This window comes from Mixophyes fleayi, chromosome 2, assembly GCF_038048845.1.
Source record: "Mixophyes fleayi isolate aMixFle1 chromosome 2, aMixFle1.hap1, whole genome shotgun sequence".
Classification (NCBI taxonomy): Eukaryota; Metazoa; Chordata; class Amphibia; order Anura; family Limnodynastidae; genus Mixophyes; species Mixophyes fleayi.
In genome coordinates, this window is record NC_134403.1 from 155,606,093 (window position 1) to 155,628,250 (window position 22,158).

Sequence of the window (22,158 nt, forward strand, 5' to 3'; positions counted from 1 at the left end):
TTCCCCACCACTAAAACTCCATATTTTAAGCGAAAACCTCCCAGTACAGGCCTGCAGTCCCTACTACCCCCCCCCCCCCTTGGCATACAGGAGGTGCCGTATCACATATTGTGTTATCTCGGTTGTCTATCAACCTCCAGTTTCTTCACCCCTTTCACTCTAACTACTAGCAACTCCCTCCAAACTCTCTCTCTCCCCCCTATCCCACCCGCCAGACCTGTCCACTATTATCTGACTCTTTATTTTACTCTCTTTGTTAAATTTCTAGAAAATTGATTGGCCATAGTTATTCCAACCTTAATCCACACTGACCAAGTGGAATGCATAACAAACTGACAAGTGGCTAATAACACCTGTAAAGTAAAAGTAATTGACTTGCTGCTAATAAAAAGGGGACTCCTGCCCTGAAACTGGCCCTAGATAGTGAGAAAGTCTTTGATCGTGTGTTCTGGTCTTTCATATGTCATACACAATGGGAAATGGGATTCTCTGGCTCCTTTCTCAGATGCATATCTGCGCTTTACTACAACCCTAGAGCATCAGTCTCAGCAAATGGTTTCTCTTCTATACTGCATCAAAAAGGCATTAAGCAGGGATGCCCCCCTTTTTCTTTACTCTTACAATGGAGCCCTTAGTCACTTCCATCTGAAACAATTTAGATATTACAGGCATAAAGAAAAATACGCACTTACAAATCCCCACATTACGATACCATTAGTCCTCAACTCAATGTAGAAATATTATCCAACTCCAAAATGAATGCAGATAAGTCTGAAGTACTTCCCCTAAACATTCCCCATAACCTGTAGCTTGTTCTAAAATTCAACTTTCAATTTCACTGGCAATCACATAAACTGAAGTATCTAAGGAACCATCTCACTAAAACAGATGAACAGGGAGGAATTACAGTTATAAAGATTAACAAATAACATAACTGTGGGATATAGAGGTTAATCATAGCTGCATTTTAAATACTGTGTATTAAATAAATCCATTTATAATATGTGTTTCTCTGTAAGTTAAATGCAGATGACACAAAGTGGAGCCCTGCCCTCAGAGGGTTACTAATCTAGTTCCATTCCTCCAAAATGTCAGGCCAGAAATATTGTGTCCTGTGTTACTAGTATACAACAAAAGAGAGAAATGAAATCACACTAAGAGGGGGACTATCCTCCTTACAAACCTTTACAAGTAAATTTATTCATATTGGGCAGAGGGGTTGCTCTTCCAACAAATAAATTTATATTCTGACTGATGTTGGAAAACAAGAGGACAGCAGCACTCTAGTCCATTATTGTCATTAAGATGATGGTCAAAAACACTTTTTATTTCATATTCATTAAAATTATATTTAAACCAGGTACTGATATTCCAAAATATATAAAATAAAGCTTATAGAGTGATTAAAGTAAAGAAAAGAAATGTGTGAAAAAAATGGACCCTTGTGTAGAAGCTGAACAATTACTCATAGACAATAATTGGTCATGTTTGTGTGGTATCTCTTATGTATTATATATTGCTGAGATTTGGAACAAAATAAAAAATACAATGATCACATTGGATGGAGCGAATATAAGAAGGAACCGTGACTTCGGTTCGGGTCACTCCTTTGAAACAGCCTTGACGGTGAAACGTACATCGGGCCTCATCCATGACGTCAAACCCGAAAGTTGCAGCTGCAAATATCGGCAAAAGTTAGGTAGTGTCTTTCTAATTACAGATTGCATAACTATATATATATATACAGGGGACATTTATTTGATGTGTACCCTAGTTATCATATTAGATGTCCATGAGGGAGACGCCGTAGGCGGTGGTTTAAGAGGAATCTACTATGGGGACAATTATTAAGAGAGGGTTCATTTTTTATTTATCACACATTTATTTTCTTTATTCATTCTATAAGCTTTATTTTAAATATTTTGCCATGTCAATACCTGGCTTAAATATCACTATGTAATAAAAAGTGTTTCTAACCATCATCTTAATGACAATTGTTAACTAGAGTGCTTTTGTCCTTTTGTTTTCCAATCTCGGTTTTCGCTCTGTTACTAGTTAACATTGACACCTTATGGGGAACTAACAGCTTCAAAGGCCCCCTGGGGGTGAGCTATATGCTAGCATAGGAGAGTTTTTTGATACCTAAAGAGCCGTTAGAGAGACTTTAGGGAGCCATTTACTGCTTGTGGTCTTGCACAAGGATCATAGCTTGCTATATTTTATATAGGCAAAAATAATTTCATTTCCAAAATATTTTTACAATCAGTATAATCAGTGATTAGCCACACATTTCTAAATAAAATGATGAAGGGCAGCTCACACATCAAATAGAGCCATCTGTCACGCTGAGACAGAAAGTATATCAGTATCAGCTCATCTAATACACTGGACCTATGCTTTTTGGTATCCATAAATTCGTAAATTTGCATTGGATTTATTAATAATAAAATTGGGTCTGTCTGACACTCCCCAGGAAACATATGTTACATTTTAACATTGGGTATTAAACAGAGATGTAAATTGTTGTTGTAAAACTGTGACACAGGCTCCCCCACCTGGAGTTCACTTCCAAGTAGGAGAGGGAAGATGAAAAAGGTGTCTTTAACAGGATGTGAACACATACAAGAAATTGTCATCAATCATCATTGATAAGCTGTCCATCTTCTATGTCAATTTCCCGTGGCGCAGATTATAAAACTCATATGTAAGATTATATTCTGAACTTTGTAAACTGAGATTTTTAAATCTGTTTTGCTGTATCTTTTGTAACCTTTTCTTAATTGTTTTTATAACCTGTAAGCATTGTACTTTTTATATTAAATCCCACAAATGTAATAAGTGCTGTCCTTATTGCTATAAACAAATTCACTGCCTGTTTAGAAGAGGTTGAGTGCATGCCTGCGTTAATCCTTTAAATACCAGTGTGGGATGTGCTAACTCTTCTAGCTACCAGAGCACAGAGTGTGTGGAATTGGATAATTAAGTCACAGGCGCTCTACGTGCCTTATACATAGATGGTGACAGAACCCAAGTGAGTAAGAGGTGTGGAAATGGGGAGTCTGTGTTCAGGAAGGGACCAGCTAAATCTGTATCCTAAGGGATAGGTGAGTGCAAGGTTTAGGCTGGAATCCTGTGTTTCCCTTTACAGCAAACACTTCCAAGTCACAAGTGCGCAGAGTGTGGTTCGTGACAGGTAAAGGTGATCATGAGCGAGTGCCTGACAAAACAGAGGTGATATATTATGCAACTGTTTGAATATATGACAAGATATTAATTCAGGTAGCTGATAGAGGTGGCTATCCCTGACATTCTTTTCAAATATTGATTATATTAACTACTGAGTGATGGGGGGGGGGGCACAGAGGGGTTATAAAGCGAGGGGGGGCACAGAGGGGTTAATAAACGAGGGGTGGGCACAGAGGGGTTAAAAAAAACGGGGGCGAGCATGACATAGAGGGGTTAAAAAATGAGGGGGGCACAGAGGGGTTAAAAAATGGGGGCAGCATGACACAGAGGGGTTAAAAAAAGAGGGGGGGCACAGAGGGCTTAAAAAACGAGGAGTGGCACAGAGGGGTTAAAAAACAGGGGCCAGCATGGCACAGTGGGGTTAAAAAAAGGGGGGGAGGCATGGCACAGTGGGGTTAAAAAACGGGGGGGGGGGCATGACACAGTGGGGTTAAAAAACAGGGGGGTGCATGTCACAGTGGGGTTAAAAAATAGTAGCTCATTTTGCAGACCAGAATGTCACACATTATAGTGATGAAAGCAGATTAAAGAGCAATGTGGTATCAAAAGCACAGGCAGCAGCATAACTACTGTTAAAGCAGTCCATACAGGGCCCAGCGATACATTTCTCCACTGTGCATGTGCCCCTGTGTCATATGAAAACTGCATATCAAAACTTATGCTAATTATCCTTTTGTTCATGAATGAAACAAACACAGGGAATTGTATCTCTGGATTCTGTAATCAGACCACATCATTGATAACATACCTCACCCCAATGATATCATACCTACCTCTCTCAATATGCCAATTACAATATATCATAACATGATCCTTTTAATGCACATAAATTGGATTTACAAGAGTGCTTGATGGTAGTGTGTGAGTTTGAGTGCGTGTAGCGTAGGTGTGGGGAGAGGAGGGAGGGTTAATGGATTTATAAAACAGAGAGAAAATAATAGCAGTATAGTAATGAATGATCTCTTCAAGTAGACTTAGGAACATCTTCATAGAAATGTTCAATAGACACAAACAAAAGTAAACAAGTGCTAGAAATATTTACATTTTGAAACTGTAAAATAGAATGAAATAGTTTCCCAAAGGCTAAACAGTTATATATGCTTGTTATATCCATGCTGACCTGAGAAGCACTTGTCAGTGCTGAAGGACTGAGTTTGATATCCCAGTGTTTTATCTTGTAATGTTATTTCACTTCAGTTTTTATTTGCAGATGCTAGGTCAAGATGTTACAACACAATTTCAGAACAGTAGAGTTCAGTGGAGGACAGGAATATGAACATTGTGAGCCAATAACAGAATATAGAGAAGTTTACTGACCTGGGGGTAAATGTATTAACATGCAGGTTCTTCAACACCCGCGAGTTCAGCGTCTTCGGCGATTAAATTTAAAGCGGCGCTGCCTTGTAAAGGGAAACTTCTTTTACCCCCTGAACTGAACTCGGCTCTGTATGGTACACTTGGACATCACTGGGCAATATATTGCACACTGTGAACAGGCTCTATATTACAAAATGGAACGAATTATAAAGTTGGAACCAAGTCTATGTCTCTCCCCTGTCACTACGATAGAACAAGTAGTGGTAAATGTATCAAGCTGCAAGTTTACACTGGGTTTGAAAAGTGGAGATGTTGCCTATAGCAACCAGATTCTAGTTATTTATTTAGTACTTTTCTACTAGAATCTGATTGGTTGCTATAGACAAAATATCCACTTTTCAAACTCATTGGAAACTCACAGCTTGTTACATTTACCTCTTAGTCTCCTACTATGGTGTTAAGGAGGACATCATCTTGATATCACATTCAGGTTATAGCTGCTTTCACTTCCTCAACTGAAATTAGTAAGCCAAAACTATATGATATCACAAAAGCCAGCGACTGGAATCTGGATCAGCGCCTTTGTCTGCAAGCATTCTTAAAAAGTTGCTAATGGCAAACCAATGCTTCCTTAGCTGCCAGCCCTGACAATGTTGTTCATTCTGATGTGAGCGTGTTCTCTGTATAGCGTTGCAAAATTAGAAACGCTATATAAATAGCTGATGATGATTCTTTAGTATTTACCTGGCAATATCATGGACTGACTATTCTTCCCCAGAGGGGCCATCTTAACAACATTATGGGCCCCCGGGCAAAGCAGTGCACCGGGGCCCCTAGATATAGATATATAGAGGTATACAGATACAGATATAGATATAGATATATAGAGATAGATAGATGTACTTGCTCAGTGACCCTTGTAGGTTTTTTTGCAGGTTTTTTTCTTTAGCAGGATTATTTATTCTCATTAGGAGCCGTGCCTATGGGGCCCCCAGGCAGCTGCGCATCCTGCCCAATGGAAAAGATGGCCCTGTTCCCCAGCAACATAAGGTGTACAGAGAATACATTGCAGAGTAAATAAAAAATTAAATAAATCATGTACATAAGCAAATAATAACAATTAACATAATACTAAATGATTGTGGGTAATTAGGACCTAGAATATGTTTATCACAGCAGACATTCTGAGCGGAAACACTACAAATGTCCTCAGTTTCATAATAAAATGTTCTGGCTTAAAATTTAACCTGAGGTGCATTTTATGCTTCATAAAGTCAATAAAAATAGAAAGCCTCACTACTATTTTAGGACAAAAATAATATAATTATATAGCCACATAAAAAAACAGCAATTCTCAGCTGTAATTCTCAAGGTTATAGTTTGATAAGAATAATGGTAATGATCCAGTTGGTGCGATGACACACCAAAAAAACAAGGTCAATTCCTGTGCTTAAATGGGAACTAAACCCTATATTTCTTAAAAAGAGTATCTAAATCATATAAAAATATCCTTAATGACTCAGGCACAATAGGTGCATTGGCATGCCTTGTTTAACAGAACAGTGCAGAAACAAGATTTGACTGACATTTTTGTTATGAGATAAATGGGAAGGGAGTACACATTTTCAGGAGTGTTTCTTGTTGTGCATGGTGATTTCTCCTCCATAAGGAATTGAATTATGCACTCTCTCATAGCTGGCAGAAACTGAGTCTCATCCTATACATTTAGTGAAATAAAACACTATGAACTGTTTTATAAAAAATAATTATTAAAAACAGACCACATGCCAAACTTTCACTCACCCCATCACTATCAGTTATTTATATAGTGCCACTAATTCCGCAGCGCTGTACAGAGAACTCAGTCACATCAGTCCCTGACCCATTGGAACTTACAGTCTAAATTCCCTAACATACACACACACACAGACAGATAGACTATGGTCAATTTTGATAGCAGCCAATTAACCTACTAGTATGTTTTTGGACTGTGAGAGGAAACCAGAGCACGCGGAGGAAACCCACGCAAACACAGAACATACAACTCCACACAGATAAGGCCATGGTCGGGAATCGAACTCATGACCCCCGTGCTGTAAAGCAGAGGTGCTAACCACTAGGCCACTGTGCTGCCCCAAATCCTCAACCAGCCTTGACACTAGACAGCATACCCTTGCTTGCAGTATAATAAGGAGACTGCAAACACGAATGCTTTGTAAGAGTGAAAACCATTATCAAACTGGAAACGGTTGATTTACCTGTGGGAGCTGTGGAGAGGTTTGCAAAAAAACTCTCATGGGTTTTCCCCTCCCAGAGACTGCCAGCCCCACTCTGTATAGTGCTGAGTCTTTCCTGACCCCCCCTGGCCTATGAGGACTAGGATTCTCAACTATGTAATACCAAATGCAACCTCAGTGACCCCAGAATAACAGAGAGACTTCCCAAAAGCCTTGCTCACCACTTTTGTTAAATAAAATGGCAAGGGAACCTAGGGACCCCAGTCTATTATACTGGGACTCAGGGGCATAACACTCCATTGCCGGACCCCATGGTAAAATATGAGGAAGGGGTGGCAATGTCAGTCCGTACTACCGAGGCCACAGCTTTTTAGAGCATGTGTGGAGGCTGGCGCATGTGCAGTGAAGCCCCTTTTGAGCTTTCAGCTACCAGGTTACTGTCATGCTTCATAAAAAACTTTGATAGAAATATGGTAGCCTGCAACGAGCAATGAACAATCTTTTGAGTAAATTGACCCTTCTGTGCAATATACCAAAATATATATTTTATCTTTTAAATAACCATCTTGTTCAGCAAAGCTATCAAATACAGTTTATTATATACATAAAGTTATGTATTACTTAGCATAATGTATTTTACTATTACAGTGTATAGAAAATGTTTTTATATCGTGATGAATAGGATTCAAGTTTTCATTCTTGCAGAATAATTAGCGTTTTCTTTATGGTAAATCAGGTCTACAAAAATAACATTTTACTTGAATGATCTTCATAAAGGTAAGAAAATAATAATAATAATAATAATAATAGTAAAAACACGTAATATATGGAATGCTTAAAAATGGGGACAAACCTTATGCTCTTCTAGTTGGTGCTTTATATCTTCCAAGTCAGGTCCCAGAACTTCAGCCTCCATTTTCTTTGTCCGATTTTCTGTTTGTGAAAGCCAGTCACTTAATTGACGAAGTTGCAGATTTTGGAGGTCCATCAATGTTCTATGTAAGCTAAAATTAGATCAAATAAAATTCTACGTTTTTATATCGCCTGGTTTATTGTTATTTGCTGGTACATTTAGACAGTCATATGAAGAAATTATTAAAAAAAAAAAAAAAAAAAGATAATGTCCACCTGATATAATTTGTCTATTTTAGTTTTGAAAAGTATGTTGATATTGGTTTATTCTTAATTGACAGCAAAAATATTAAAAGCTAGACAGCACTGAAATAAATTATTCTCACTTAAAAGTACATTGGTGGAAACACAGGGCTCTTTTCAAGACTGACAAACCTTGATAAGATGTGGAAATTTAACTCTAACCCTTTAACTCCCAGTGATGCTACGTTGGACGCATATGCCTCAAAGACATCTCGAGATATGTCTAGCTCTGCTGCTGAATTATATATACCAGATTTACGGCAGGCGTATACCAGACGCACAAGAGATATAATTTTCCTAATTGTGCATTTGGGCAGCACGGTGGCTAAGTGGTTAGCACTTCTGCCTCACAGCGCTGGGGTCATGAGTTCAATTCCCGACCATGGCCTTATCTGTGTGGAAGTTGTATGTTCTCCCCGTGTTTGCGTGGGATTCCTCCGGGTTATCCGGTTACCTCCCACACTCCAAAAACATACTGGTAGGTTAATTGGCTGCTATCAAATTAGCTCCTAGCCTCTCTTTTTGTGTGTGTGTTGGAGAATTTAGACTGTAAGCTCCAATGGGTCAGGGACTGATGTGAGTGAATTCTCTGTACAGCACTGTGGAATCAGTGGTGCTATATAAATAAATGGTGATGATCATGATAATTGTGTATAAATGGCAGTAGTAGAAAATATTCCAAAAAAATCTATGGCGAACATACATTATGATGTCGGTCTGCCTCAGTTTGCAATTATGTAAACACATCCTTACTGTATTTGGACTGCGTTTACACACCTCTTCCCTCCCACATTCTGCCTCTATAGGCATAATTGCTTTTCCTAATACAATCTTGTTTAGCTTCATTCAGCTACAGATTTGCCCTAATTCAGTAGCTCAGTTCCTTGGGTCACTCTGTGTTCCTTTTAGGAAACGTGTGTATTGGGCCTGCAACACACTATATAGTGATGCTCTCAGCTGGTATGAATATCAATAAGGTCATGCTGAAAAGGCTTTAGAATTTAGAACAATTGTCATTTAAATTGTTATTTTCTAACAACAAAATCTTATAAAAACAAAAAAGTGAACATAAAAACATAAAAAAACATCATAACATATTGAACATCATAGTATGTAGATTTAATAACAGATGACTTAATTGATCAGCTGAAGCCTATATTATTGGCTAAATAACCACAAATTGTCTGGCAAACACAAATCACTGGAGTTTCACTCAACATAAAGCGCTAAGGAATTTGCTGGCGCTATATAAATAAATGTTGATGATGATCTCCAAACAAGTGTTTGTTACAGTTACTAAATGCCTGGCATTTTCAAATAAAATCACTTTTTTTTTGGAACATTGGCATATACACACATATTCCACCATGCGTTTTACATTTGGAATTTCTAATCCTTTCAAACAGGTTGGCCCATGCCACAAGATTCGTTTAAGTGAAGGACTACATTGTTATTGCATTCAATTGAAAAGGACCTATGTGGAATGTTCAGAAAACTTAACAAAGCTAGCAGGCTGTAGCCTACAGTAATTCTCTTCTGATTTAGAACTTAAATGTTGAATTTTCTTTTACGGTATCACATGGTTTTGTGCCTGCTCATAATCATAACCCACAGTGACAAGTATCATTTGTCCCCAGCTCACAAAGTGAAACAAAAACATTGATAGATGAGTTTTTGGACAAATCTGTACATTACATTATAACTGCAATTTTATATAAATTGCTCACTGAAAAAGATGGACAAAATTATATGTATTTGAAGTGTACGGTAAAATAGAATGGTAACCGTCAGGGAAAAGCAATTATCTTAAGCTTTTAAGTCTTAACATAGCCCTGTAAATATAAGTGTTTGAAGTTTCATGGTTCTGCTGTTATATTTTACCTCTGAAAGGAAGTCTCAATGATGAGGGTCCCTGCTTGGCCTGGAGTCAGGGTGAATATGAGTGCAGAAAGCTAATTGGCTGAAAGTACTTCTCCTATAACTACAGTCATAGAGATTTCCCACAGTTAGAGAATATTTGAATATGCGGTTTTGGTAAGCAAAAATTGTAATTAAATGCTTACTGGTGGTTTGAGAAAGCCATCTAAAAATATAAATATTTGCATATTTATCCAACATACAAGTCTGTTTCTGTCCATAAATAAAAAATGTATCCAGGCTTTAGAAACAAATTTATTTGAAAACATTACAGTATATAAACACAAGGCGCAAATATGAATTTGTTAGAATGTGTTACAACACTTTTTACTGCCAATTACGGTTTGAAGCAGAAATAAAGGTTTATACCTAGCTCTACACAACCCTAGGAGACGGGGGCAAATTTATATTCTCTCTTCATGTGGGAGCGTGGACGTTATTGCACAGCACATGTCAGAGAAGAGTGGCAATATGAAGTGGCTCTATCCCAAGCTGACATGGCTTTCTGTGTGTATACCACAGGAAGGCTGCGAGAAACAGTCTGGTAAGTGGGGAAGAGCGACAGGGGATTACTTTAGGATATCTTATTTTATTATTGCTATGCTAACATTAACTGTGACACAGGAGGGAAAAGGAATTACTGCACACGAGGGAGGAAATTTATTTTATTGGGGGAAGAGAAGGGTGAGGAATGACTTACTTAAGAGGGAGAGGGAAGTTAATGACATGGGAGAAGAGATAAATAAATTGCAGGGAGTGTGGGAGTAATTAAGTACATGTTGTAGAGTCCCACACAGCCAGTAACTTGACGTTTGAGAGGTATGTTCCATCATGTTGCTCTGAAATGCAGGGCAGTGGGAAAGTCAAGCCACACACAGTGGTTCACGTAGCATTACAAGCCAGAATAGAAGGGGGCTGGAAGCGAAGTAACATTTTGATAAGTGTTAGTCACACCCCTTCAAGGGCTGGTCACGCCCCTCTTCTGCAGTGTTGCTCCCAATACAATTTTTCTGTTGTAACATAAATGTGAGTTACACTTTTTATGTACAAATTTAGCACTAGCCTCAAATCAGTTGGTCCATTTTTTTCATTAGATTATCAAAAGTCTCTGTAAACTGAATTGCAAGAGTTTTTGTTCATCTCTAATGAGTAGCTAGTACTTTGTTATGGGAGAAATTAATGTGGACCTTTAACCAAGCACCAAACATAACTTATTCCAGTTCTATCTGCATTCTTGGAGACTACAGCATGGGAAATAAGCATTTACTGTTTGTTGTGTTTCCCTTAGTGCTCCAGTATGTGCCATTATGAATATATAATAGCTGAGAGGTTAATAACAATTTCTCAAGAATGACAGAGAACAAAAATTGCCCTTCTAAACAGGTTGATGTGTCTAATATAGTGTCTTCTCTGTAGATTCAGTGGTAGAGCTGGAACCTCAAAAGAACAAGATGGCTGAGTGTAAGTTTAGGAATTTTAATGTCAATAAAAAAGTCTAAGACAAATACATATGTGATTAAAATAGAGATGTTCACTGACCCCCGTGTTTTGGTTTTGGTATTGGATCTGGATTAACTTCGTGTTTTTGTTTTTGTTTTGGATCTGTATTTTTTAGAAAAAATAGCTAAAATATGCTAAAATCACATAATTTTGCTCTTTTTTTCCCTACATTATTATTAACCTCAATAACACTAATTTCCAGTCATTTCCAGTAAATTTTGACCACCTCACAGGCTACAATATTATTTTTATCTACTCTCGGACAAAGACTGCAGCGAGCTGGCTGGATGCTAAGTGAAAGAACAACGACACAAACACATGGCAGTTCATAGCATATCTAGGAAACATTGCCACATTGCAGTGGCAGAAAAGAAATGGGGTGCAAGATGGAATTGTTCTTGGGCCCTCGCACCCACCCTTATGTAAGATATTGAAAAGGACATGTACAGTTTAACAAACCACGCACCCCATCGACAAGCAGTGTCACATTTTTGGCTGAAGTGCTTGGTTTGTTTGGGCCCCCACATAATAAGCTATCAATAGCTTAGCTGCCTTAAGCCTAACAGTGCTGTCAATGAACTCTACATTATTAAACCATGTTTGCTCCTGTTGCATTTTTAATTTACTTCTCCTCTGTGCGTACCTCTTTCTATCCCTAAAGAACTGCCAAACTTAGACACAGGACTGGATATTGCAACTGGAGTGGCATTAGATCTGCTTCAGACAGACTGTGACATGGAACATGTGGCAGTATGGAACCTGTCATGTTGGAATACGCTGCATTGAACAGAGATTTGAACCAATATATAGACGCAGTTGAGGAGATCGTACTTCAGTTAAAACATAACCCACCGGATGAGATCCCAGATTTAAGAGAGCTTGTACACGAGAGATACACTACGCTTCAAAAGAATAATACAGAGGAGCTCCTGAGGCAGGACGATAAATATGTTCAGTTTAAAGAGCAGCTAAGAGAACTGAGAAAATAAATGGGTGTGTCACCGGCTCCTGCAGACTAAGCTTTGGAAGATGAAGACGAGGAGATAGCCGTCAACCTGAGCACACAGCCAGTACAGTGAAATGGAGAATGGCTCATGAAATCAGTTATGGATCGCTTCACCCGTTCCTTAGATAACTGTGGTAATTCTACTGATACATGACAACGAGTGCTGACCCCCCCCGGGATGCGTGCGTTTTTTCAGACCAAGACAAATCCAAGGTGCCACGTCGGCTTGGAAATGGTGAACCCAGTGAAAAACAAAGTATGTGGTCACACGTACGAGAGAGAAGTAATTGAAAGGATGATTGGAAACAAACTTCAGACAGGTAAATCCGCCAGGTGTCCAAAAATTGGCTGTGATTACTCTGACATGAGTTTATCGGATTTTGTTCCAGACAATGCACTATAAAGAGCCATTGAAATTCACAGCAAAACGCAAAATTAACACTGAGCCTCAAATCAACCCCAATTGCCAAAAAAATATAATATAGTTAGATACCTTTGACCTAACGTGCAGATTATAAACATTTTGTGCAATACTGATGAAACAGCAGCAAAGTGGAAAGTTTGAGTAATACATATACACATCTATTTAGACATCCATGCTTACATTACTTCTGCAGGCAACGTTGTTCTTTGTTAATAAAGCTATTGTCTTTATACCGTTCCAAAAAAATAATAATAATCCTCCACCATTCTTTGAATGTTGATAGTTGATAGTAGGACCAGGTGGAGTTACAGCAGAGGTGTCACTAATTCTTTTACAGTAGACAAGACCAAAATGTCAAAATGTTGTGCTGACTCACCTGCATCATCAATGGGTGTCTTTGATTTTTGCAAAGCACACAACAGTATATAGCACATGTAGGTAACAGTGGCACACAGCGGTAGCTGAAAGGGAAAGTGGTGCAAGATGGAATTGTCGTGGGCCCTCCAACCTACCCTTATGATGAATCTTAAAAAGGACATGCACACTTTAACAAACCAATCACTTCAGCGACAACGAGTGCCACTTTTGAGGCTGATGTGCTTGGATTGTTTGAGACCCCACAAAACAAGCTAACAATGGGCTTTAAACACCTAAGGTAACAGTGCTGTTAATGAACTCTACTGTGGCAAGATGCTGTTATCATCATCCTCAGTCTCATTCTCATCCTCACACATTATTAATTAATCACCACTGGAATCCACCATTACAGAAGTCTCTGTATTTTGATGTAATTGTTGGGAAAGGCCTTCCTCGTGGAAATTGTAGTTAATTTTTATGAACATCACCTTTTCCACAGTTTGAGGAAGTAGCCTCCTACGCCTTTCGCTGACAAGGTTCCCGGTTGTGCTGAAAACTTTTTCCGAGTACACACTGGAGGGTGGGCAGCTTAGGCAGTGCAAATAGAGTTGGTACTTGGATCTCCAAATTTCCTTTTTTTCCTCCCAGTATGTAAAGGGACTGTCTGATGTGTTTATTTCTATGCTGTCGTTAAAATAATCCTTCACCATCATTTGCATGTTGATAGTAGGATCAGGTGGAGTTACGGCAAAGGTGTCATGTCCTTTGGTCAATTCTTTTAGACCAGACCAGATGTCAAAATGTTGTGCTGTGTCATCTGCATCAACCCTGGGTCTCTTGGGAAATCTAAGTTTTTTCCTAGCAGCAGTTGACTGTGAAACTGAAGGAGGAGATGCCACCCTGTCAAATAACACTTGAGCTGTCATCTTGTTCATCAGTAGCTCCTTGAATCTCTTCAGATCTGGGTTAGTTGGAAACAAAGAGAAGACATAGATCTTAAACCTAGGATCAAGCACAGTCGCCAAAATGTAGTGATCCTATCTCAAATTTTGATAACTCTTGGATCCTGGCGAAGCGAATAAAGTAATTGATCTACAAGTCCGACATACTAAGCGTAATTGCTTTATTTAATCTTCTCCTTCAGTTTCTCAACTGCTTTTCCAAAAGTTTAATTAAGGGAATCACTTGGCCCAAGCTAGCTGTGTCTTAACTCACTTCAGAGGTGACTACTTTGAATGGTTTCCGCACCTTGCACAACACGGAAAGTATTTTCCACTGCACTTGAGTAAAATATATCTCCCCTCCTTTCCCAATGTAATCACTTGTGGAGTAATCGTGGATGGCTTTTCGCTGTTTCTCCATCCACAGAAGCATATACAGGGTGTAATTCCAACTTGTTACCACCTCTTGCTTCAGTTGGTGGCAGAGCAAATTAAATTGCTCTTGTAGCTGCTGCAATCTCCTACATGCTGTTGCAAATGCCGAAAATGTCCAGATATTTTATGGCCCACAGACAGCATCTCCTGCACGAATGTCATTTTTTAAAAAGCTCTGCACCACCAAGTTGATTGTGGGAGCAAAACAGAGAATGTGGCATTCACCCGGCTGTAATATTCTCACAATATTGGTGGCATTATCAGAAATGGCATATCCTGAGGAGAGTCCAAGTGGGATAAGCCATGTTGCAATGACATCCCTTACTTTTTCTAACAGATTGTCAGCTGCATGCCTTTTAGTGAAGCCAGTGATACACAAAGTAGCCTGCCTCTGAAAAATGTGACGTTCTTGGGTACATGCTGCTGCAGTTTCTGCTGGTGAAGGCGAATTACCGCATTATACATAACTTACATGGCTTACACATAGCACTCGTGGATAGACTCTTCTCAGGTATTTGTGTCATTTTTGAATCTGAACATACATTTTCCTCTAATGTCTTACTGTTTTCTTTCAGCTCGGCTTTTACACATAAAAGTATTTGGACACCACTTTTGGAGTCAGAATGACAAGGTCTTGCTTGGTCACGACTGACTTTACAAGAAGATGCCTCAGTGACAGTTGCAGAACTAGCATTCATAGAGAGAGGCGAAGGCCTCATTCTTTCCTTGCCACTGTGTGTGTAGAATGGCATGTTGACAATTTTATTTTTTTCTGCAGTTAACTCTGACTTAAAAACACTATGCACTTTAACATAGGCTTTAGCAGATGACGTAGAGGGATTACTATCATCATGACTGGTGCCAGCAGCTGCTTGGTGCTCCTGGTCTTCTGTGTACTGCTGTGAATCCATTTTGATAACACAGTACAATGTGACTGCAGATTTAGAACAAGACTGACAGCCCTATTATTTCTATTTCAGTAATGACAATTAGCAATGGAGCTCTCCTATTTCTGTGTGAGCTATAACTCAGTAGAATGTCACTGGAGACTTTGAAGAACACTGCTACCCCTCATCTTTCTTTTCTAGCTTTGACGCTGCCCAACTGCACTAGAGACTGCCAAGAACCATGCTACCTCTTTTGTGTCTCTCTATGAAATGGCGCTGGATCACCGTGGAGCACAGTACTTATAGAATCCAAAACTTGCAAGATCCGTCGACCTAACAATGACGTTTTGCCTCATTTTCAATTCCGAGGGCGTGCAAAAGTACTGAGTCAACTCGGCTCGGGACTCGGAACTGCTAAGTTCAGGTGGGCTCGGTTCTTGGAGAACCGATCCTGAGCATCTCTAGATTAAAACAATACAGAAGAATCAGTAACACACAGTCTTCTCCCCTTTCGACTATGAGCTGACTTCATGTTATTGACATGTCCCTGAACTTTCTCCAAGAAGACTGGAGATTTATCTTTGCCAAAGAAGTTGGTCATTTAAACCACTGTGCATGTCATTGAGTTAACCAAACTCAGTGTTTTATAAACTAGATTCTACAAACTCTGAATTTATATCTGGGACGTGCAAATTAATTTACCAACTTGTTGTGTATAATAACAAGACATGTTAAAAGGTGGTGACTGCTAGATTAAGTATCAGAATGCAAATCAGTAATAAACAAATATATGAAAATAATAAAAAACGAATTACTACACATGTATAATAATAACACAGGTATGACTAGAAACAGTGAATTCAGTTAAATATGTATTTTGCCACATTTTGTGGACCATGTAAACATCACATGCTGGTGTTTGACTAAAAACTGGAAAAAAAAACCTAACATTTCTTTCCCAAATTGTGCAAATCTTTGGGAGTGCCATGATTTTAAGATACATTGATGTCAGTGGAATGTCACAATGTAAATGGGGTAATTTATGTAAGATAATTGAGTAATTCATCCTAGCATATTTATTTAAATGGAATTACAATATTCCCTACCTTTTCACCTGAATGCAAACAAAGAACATATTTCTTTTTCTACGTTTTCTGTAAAAAATTACTATTGTTATTGGCATACGAATGTTGGTATAAATGAGCCAAGTCAAGCAATATTCATTTGTTGTCACAAAATAGAAGAGAAGTGATGGAACAAAGACTTGCGGCAAAGCACCAACACCTTAACATTAAGGAACACTTCCAACAAAGGGTACTTATGGAAGAAAAATGATGTTTCCCAATATTTATTAGCATATCCCAAGGTAAGAGTACTATGCTTTGGGGATCACTGTCTCCTCATCAGTTTCTTTAACTAAACACTTTTTTCCTGGTTGCAACCAATGAGTAACACCATTGTGTGGAATTACTCGTGAGGTTAGGCACAAATTACATGGTGCAAGAGAGTGAACAATTAGCAACCAGCCACCTATTAGCGTCAATAGATCTTGTACAAGATTAACTAACGAAAGCAAAATGGCACACTAGTTGGTATTTATTACTACACTTTGTGCAATGGTGATAAATGATCCACTCTTTATCATGCCAGTGTCTTATTAGAAATAAAGGTAGACATTAGTTGTGGCTGAGGGTGCATCTTGTGCACCCTCAACCACAACTAGACACAATTTAATATCAATTTTACATCCATAACCCCACATGAAGTGCAGTAAGCAAAGAGTTAAACAAAATACATCACGATATATATTGTTATTTTTTTTTTGCTGTGTAGCCTTACAGACAGGTTGCTACTTGTTCAGTGAAGATGCCAGAGTATATAAGAGAATCCCCACGCAAAATCACTTTGCCTTAAGCCACAGCACAGAAAAGGACTAATGCTAAACTGCCACATCCTGCTCAATCAACCGTGAGCCTATCTGACATGCCTTGTTCATCTGGGATCAGTACCCTTCAAACTGGTAACAGAGAATATATAAACCTGCCAAATTATCTAGTGGCTGACAGATTGATATAAACAGAACCTATCGTGCATGCAAGGCTGCAAGGACATCATGTCTGACCTGTTGCATATGTCCTGTTTCCATTTTTTCTATATCATTTACTAATATTGTTTTAAATACTCTGTTTTAGAACTTTTTTTTACTTTGTAAAGATGAACACTGCAAATGGTGCATGACATGAGCAGAGAAATGGACAAGGTAGTGTCAGAATCACAGTGCAAGTCTATTGGACCAGTGCTAACTTCGTACTCAGCTTAAAAGGTTGAAGAGAAGAGTAGTTGTAGTAGAAGGCCTCATGAGATGTCTCTATACCACAATATTTAAAGTGTAAACTTATTTTGGCATTCTGTAAAGCAGACACTAAGGGGTAAAATACTGTGAAAGAAATGTGTTCAACTGAAAAAAGGGTTTGACACATATCGCTTAGTACTACCAGTGATGTTACAAATATGGTTGCTCAGTGACACTGAACCCTAAGAGCCTGATAAGTGATGTCAGATAAATTTACCCCAACAAATAAGACAGTGTGTTTCTTGGTGTGCAGAATGTTTAAAAGATAGGATTTCAGGCATCATAGTAGCCAAGTGACAAAGTTTAAACCATGCTGAATTTGTAATAAAATAATCATTGTAGTATTAGTTTGTTACCACTTAATAAATAGGTAATGCTTTGCCTAAATTGATGCTCCACATATTAACTCACCACTTATATTTGTCTTTGATTTGTAAGGTGCCCAGTGCTCTGTAGATGTGGACAGTGGTGAAGACAAGCATGCATATAAAAGGTAAATACAAGGTAGAAAAGACAGGGAAAAAAAAGCAGACTAGAAAACAAAGGGTAGAGAGGGACCTGTTCAATGGCGGAACTACCATTGGTGTGACAGGTGCCTTGCACCGAGACAATGGAGTTAATGGGGCCTGCTGCATGGCAGATGCAGAGGGTCGGAGGCCCTGGTTCGCTACTCGCCGCCTCCCTGCACACAGCTCGCTAGTTCCACCTCTGGCCCTGTTTCTGAGAGAATTTATAATCTAGTAGGAAAAGAGCAAAACTAAGAAAAAAGGAGTATGTATGGCTCAGAGTGGAGATTGGGACAACAGTGATGGTGAACCGGTGTGAGTATAAGTGCGAGTATGGTAGACTCTACTATAGATATAGGTTTTCAAAGAGCGTTTAAAGATTTGAAGGCTGGGTAAGTCTGATGAAGCATGGTAGGGCATTCCATGAGGGGGTATTGGCATGAGAAAGACCTTGTAGGTGGGAGTGAGAACTGGCTTTAAGACATGAGTTGAAGTGCAGGTCAGCTCTAAGAAGGCATGAGGTATAGTATTTTGAGAAGAGGTTTGAGATGTATGAAGGGGTGATGTTGCTGAGGACAGTGAGTAATGTAATTAGATTCTGATTGTTTGGCAAAGCACACATCAAATAGAATATGTTACCTTTCATCTTCTAATATTATCCATCACACCACTTTAAATATTTCCCTGTAAAATTAACTGATCATCCTGGGTTTACGTTTTAAAACACTGTTACACTGGAATGTATATCTCACAATGGACATACTTGCGTTTTTGTTGAGTGAATAGTAAAACATATTTAACTTTTTTTTAACATTGAAAGAGTTTTTGTTAAACCTACAAAAGAAACAATCTTGCCTACACCATCCCTAACATGCATACAATTTGTAATCCATCTGTTGTGAAAGTATACACACTTAAAATGCAATGTCTGACTGCATCTTTCAGCTGGATAATAGATACTTGTAAAACAAAATTATATACATAAAAACACAGCACATCTCCATTTGGGAAAAGAGAGCATATGTGGTAATAAAGATAGATTAAGTTATTTATCTACTAAAATGGCACAATGACTAAATAAGTGTGTGTGCCTAATCTTATTATAGGTAAACTTTGGTGTAGTACTCCATGGATGTTTACTCATTACATAATGTCACTTCAGAAACTGAAAGCCTTAGATTTAGAGTTTCATTTAAGTAAAAGATGCAAGTACAGTTGTGACAGAAACACCATATTAAGTATACATTTTTAAAATGCGTCAGTTAACAGCAGTTAACCAAGTGGAACAATAAAGATTAATCCAATACAAGAAACAGAAACTGCCACAAAAAGTGAAAGAGGGTGATCATCATCACCACCAGGGGCGCACGGAGGATTGTCAGGGGGGGGGGTTTCTCCCCGCAGATCCAAAAAACAAAAAAAAACAAAACACGAGAGAGAGCTGCTGCGCATGCTCCGTTTCTCCAGCGCTGTCCTATACAGCAGCCGCGGCGCTGTCTAAGAAGCGTCCGCGGCGGTGATGTATACGATACAGCACCGCCGCGGACGCTTCTTTGACAGCGCCGCGGCTGCTGTATAGGACAGTGGCCACTTAGTTAGCGCAGGGGGGTTTCTAGAGACTCAGAAACCCCCCCTGCGTGCGCCACTGACCACTGTATCTCCCATCCACACTATTCCAAACTTTCTGAGAAATACACTGGTGCCCGCTGGTGCCTTTTACCAACACTGACAACCAACATTAGTTGCACTTGTCAAGTACCATTGTATATCATACAGTGCAAGAACACTCATTGTGAAAGTGGATCTTCTCCTTAGTTAATCTTGAGAGGAGAAGAAGAAGTAGAAAGAAGAAGAAAGAAGAAGAAAGAAGAAAGAAGAAAGAAGATGATATTTATATAGGTTCTTTCTCCAAATAGGGCTCAAAGCACTTTACATTGTTGCAGATGGTGAGGCTGTCTTCTTGGGCACACTGCTATTGTATAGAACCATTCACATTAGTCCCTGCACAATCAAGTGTATCCATCACAGCTCAGGACAAAGGATTATGTTAATCTGTAAATTACTTGTTTGAATTTGAATTGGCCAATGACATTAATCTGTGTGTGTAAATAATGCATATTTAATTTATGCCATTAATCCCGAATATGTACTTAACCAAAACGTGTAGTAACTGCAGAAACAAAAATAGTGCACACATGATTTGTTCTAAAGGAATAATTCACCTTTAGGAGAGTTGTTAAATAACATTGCAGGCAAAAACAGTATACTGCAAAACCATCCATCGCTCTCAACAGTTTTATGGAACAACTCGAACAGAGCTCTGCTGTAGAGCTACGGATTGACTGTAGTCCTCTAGCATCATGACTGCAGTAAGAGCTGACTCTTATCTTTGAGTAATGGGTGGGGGGGGGGGGTGAATCCTCTTTAATTGTACATGGGGGCAAATATATTTGGCAACAGCTCCACTAAATGGGCAGATGTCCTTGAGGCATCAACAATTTTGGTGTTGTGTCCAGGTAATGTATTTAGATTGCTTTACTTTCATTGTTTCTGATAATTTTTTGACATTTGCATGGGAAAATGCACCTCCAAGGCAAACATAGACAATACGCTATCATCAATCCTGATATATATATATCACCTAAGATGCTCAGTCATCCAGACATCTCACTGTCCTTCCTTTTTTTATAGTGGGAACATATACTTTGCAATTATCATTTGGTATAAAATGTATATTGAAATGATGAGGAAAGCTGTTTAGGATGTTAAGCATCCCCAATTCAGAACAAACTTGCACATAAATTATTTGAGTCAATGCTCCCTCAGGTCACTTGATTTTCAGAGGGAGACACGGGCCAGTGTTCAGACAGAATTGACCCCACATACAGGCTGCCATGCACTCAAACTAAGTGAATAGAGCTTGGTTTATCAACTCAAATAGCTATCATGCAGCTTTATTAGAAGTCTGGTCCATTTATTTTCTCCCAAACTCTCTTCATTCTTTAGGTGAGGTTAACTTTGAATCAATTTGCATGCTAAGCAGAAGACTCGTTTCTATGCTGAGTATTGTAGCATTGATAACAGTCTGTCAGCAGCATTGTTTCATGGTCTCCTAGCCAACATCAAGTGTAGTACCTGCCCTAGTAGGGGTGGAATTAGAATGCCCTGAAAGGGCGAGTCTTCCTGGCCTGTTGGTGTTTGTAGCCCGAGGTGTCTGTGTCTTAGGGGGACAGGACCCGGCGGTGATCTGATAATGCGTGGGTGGAGATGGTTTGTCCCTCAACCTTTGCACAGAGTAAAACACTAGCACAATGCACTCATTGTCCTTGCATCACATTTTATTTTTGGTACTAGAGTTTTGGCAGCACCGGAATTTTTTTTTAACCCCTACTAACCCCTGGGTCAGGGCATATGGCCAATTTTTTATTTTATAAAACAAACAATCACTTAAGACACTTAACACTTTTTTGCACAAATTCAATTTGTTTTAGTATTTCTTTATACTAGTTGGGTTTGAGTATAGACATTAATGGGCTACCCATCCCCTTGTTGTCAGAGGTTTACTCCTTATGGGAGGAGCTGAAGAACAAGTCCTCCAGGGGGAGCTTTGTCTAACCTTGTAAAAGTGGACCGCCAGATCCTTGTGGCAAAGGTGGTCCTGAAGACCCTTGCCCCATAAGGGGCCTTATGGCTTCAGGGCATGAGGGGAATGGGACCCCTTACCTGTAGGAAAGTGTCCAAAAGGCTTTTTTGCACTGCAACTGTCAGCAGTTGGGAATTGTGTCTCAGCACAGACATGTATCATGCTTTGAAAACTCAGGACAGCCAGCATTGACAAAATTACTATGTTGCCAACATGGTGACAAAGGAGCATCAT

At 39.0% G+C, this 22,158-nt stretch overlaps 1 protein-coding gene across 8 annotated transcripts in view; it reads right to left on the bottom strand.

The window, feature by feature from the left end:
- DMD (dystrophin) overlaps positions 1-22,158 on the bottom strand; it is a 1,967,742-nt gene that overhangs the window by 1,266,346 nt on the left and 679,238 nt on the right. For all 8 annotated transcript variants that reach the window (XM_075200299.1, XM_075200300.1, XM_075200296.1 and 5 more), the window contains one exon: positions 7,654-7,804. In XM_075200299.1, coding sequence (XP_075056400.1) covers positions 7,654-7,804 — 151 coding nt within the window. The remainder of the gene's footprint in view (positions 1-7,653; positions 7,805-22,158) is intronic.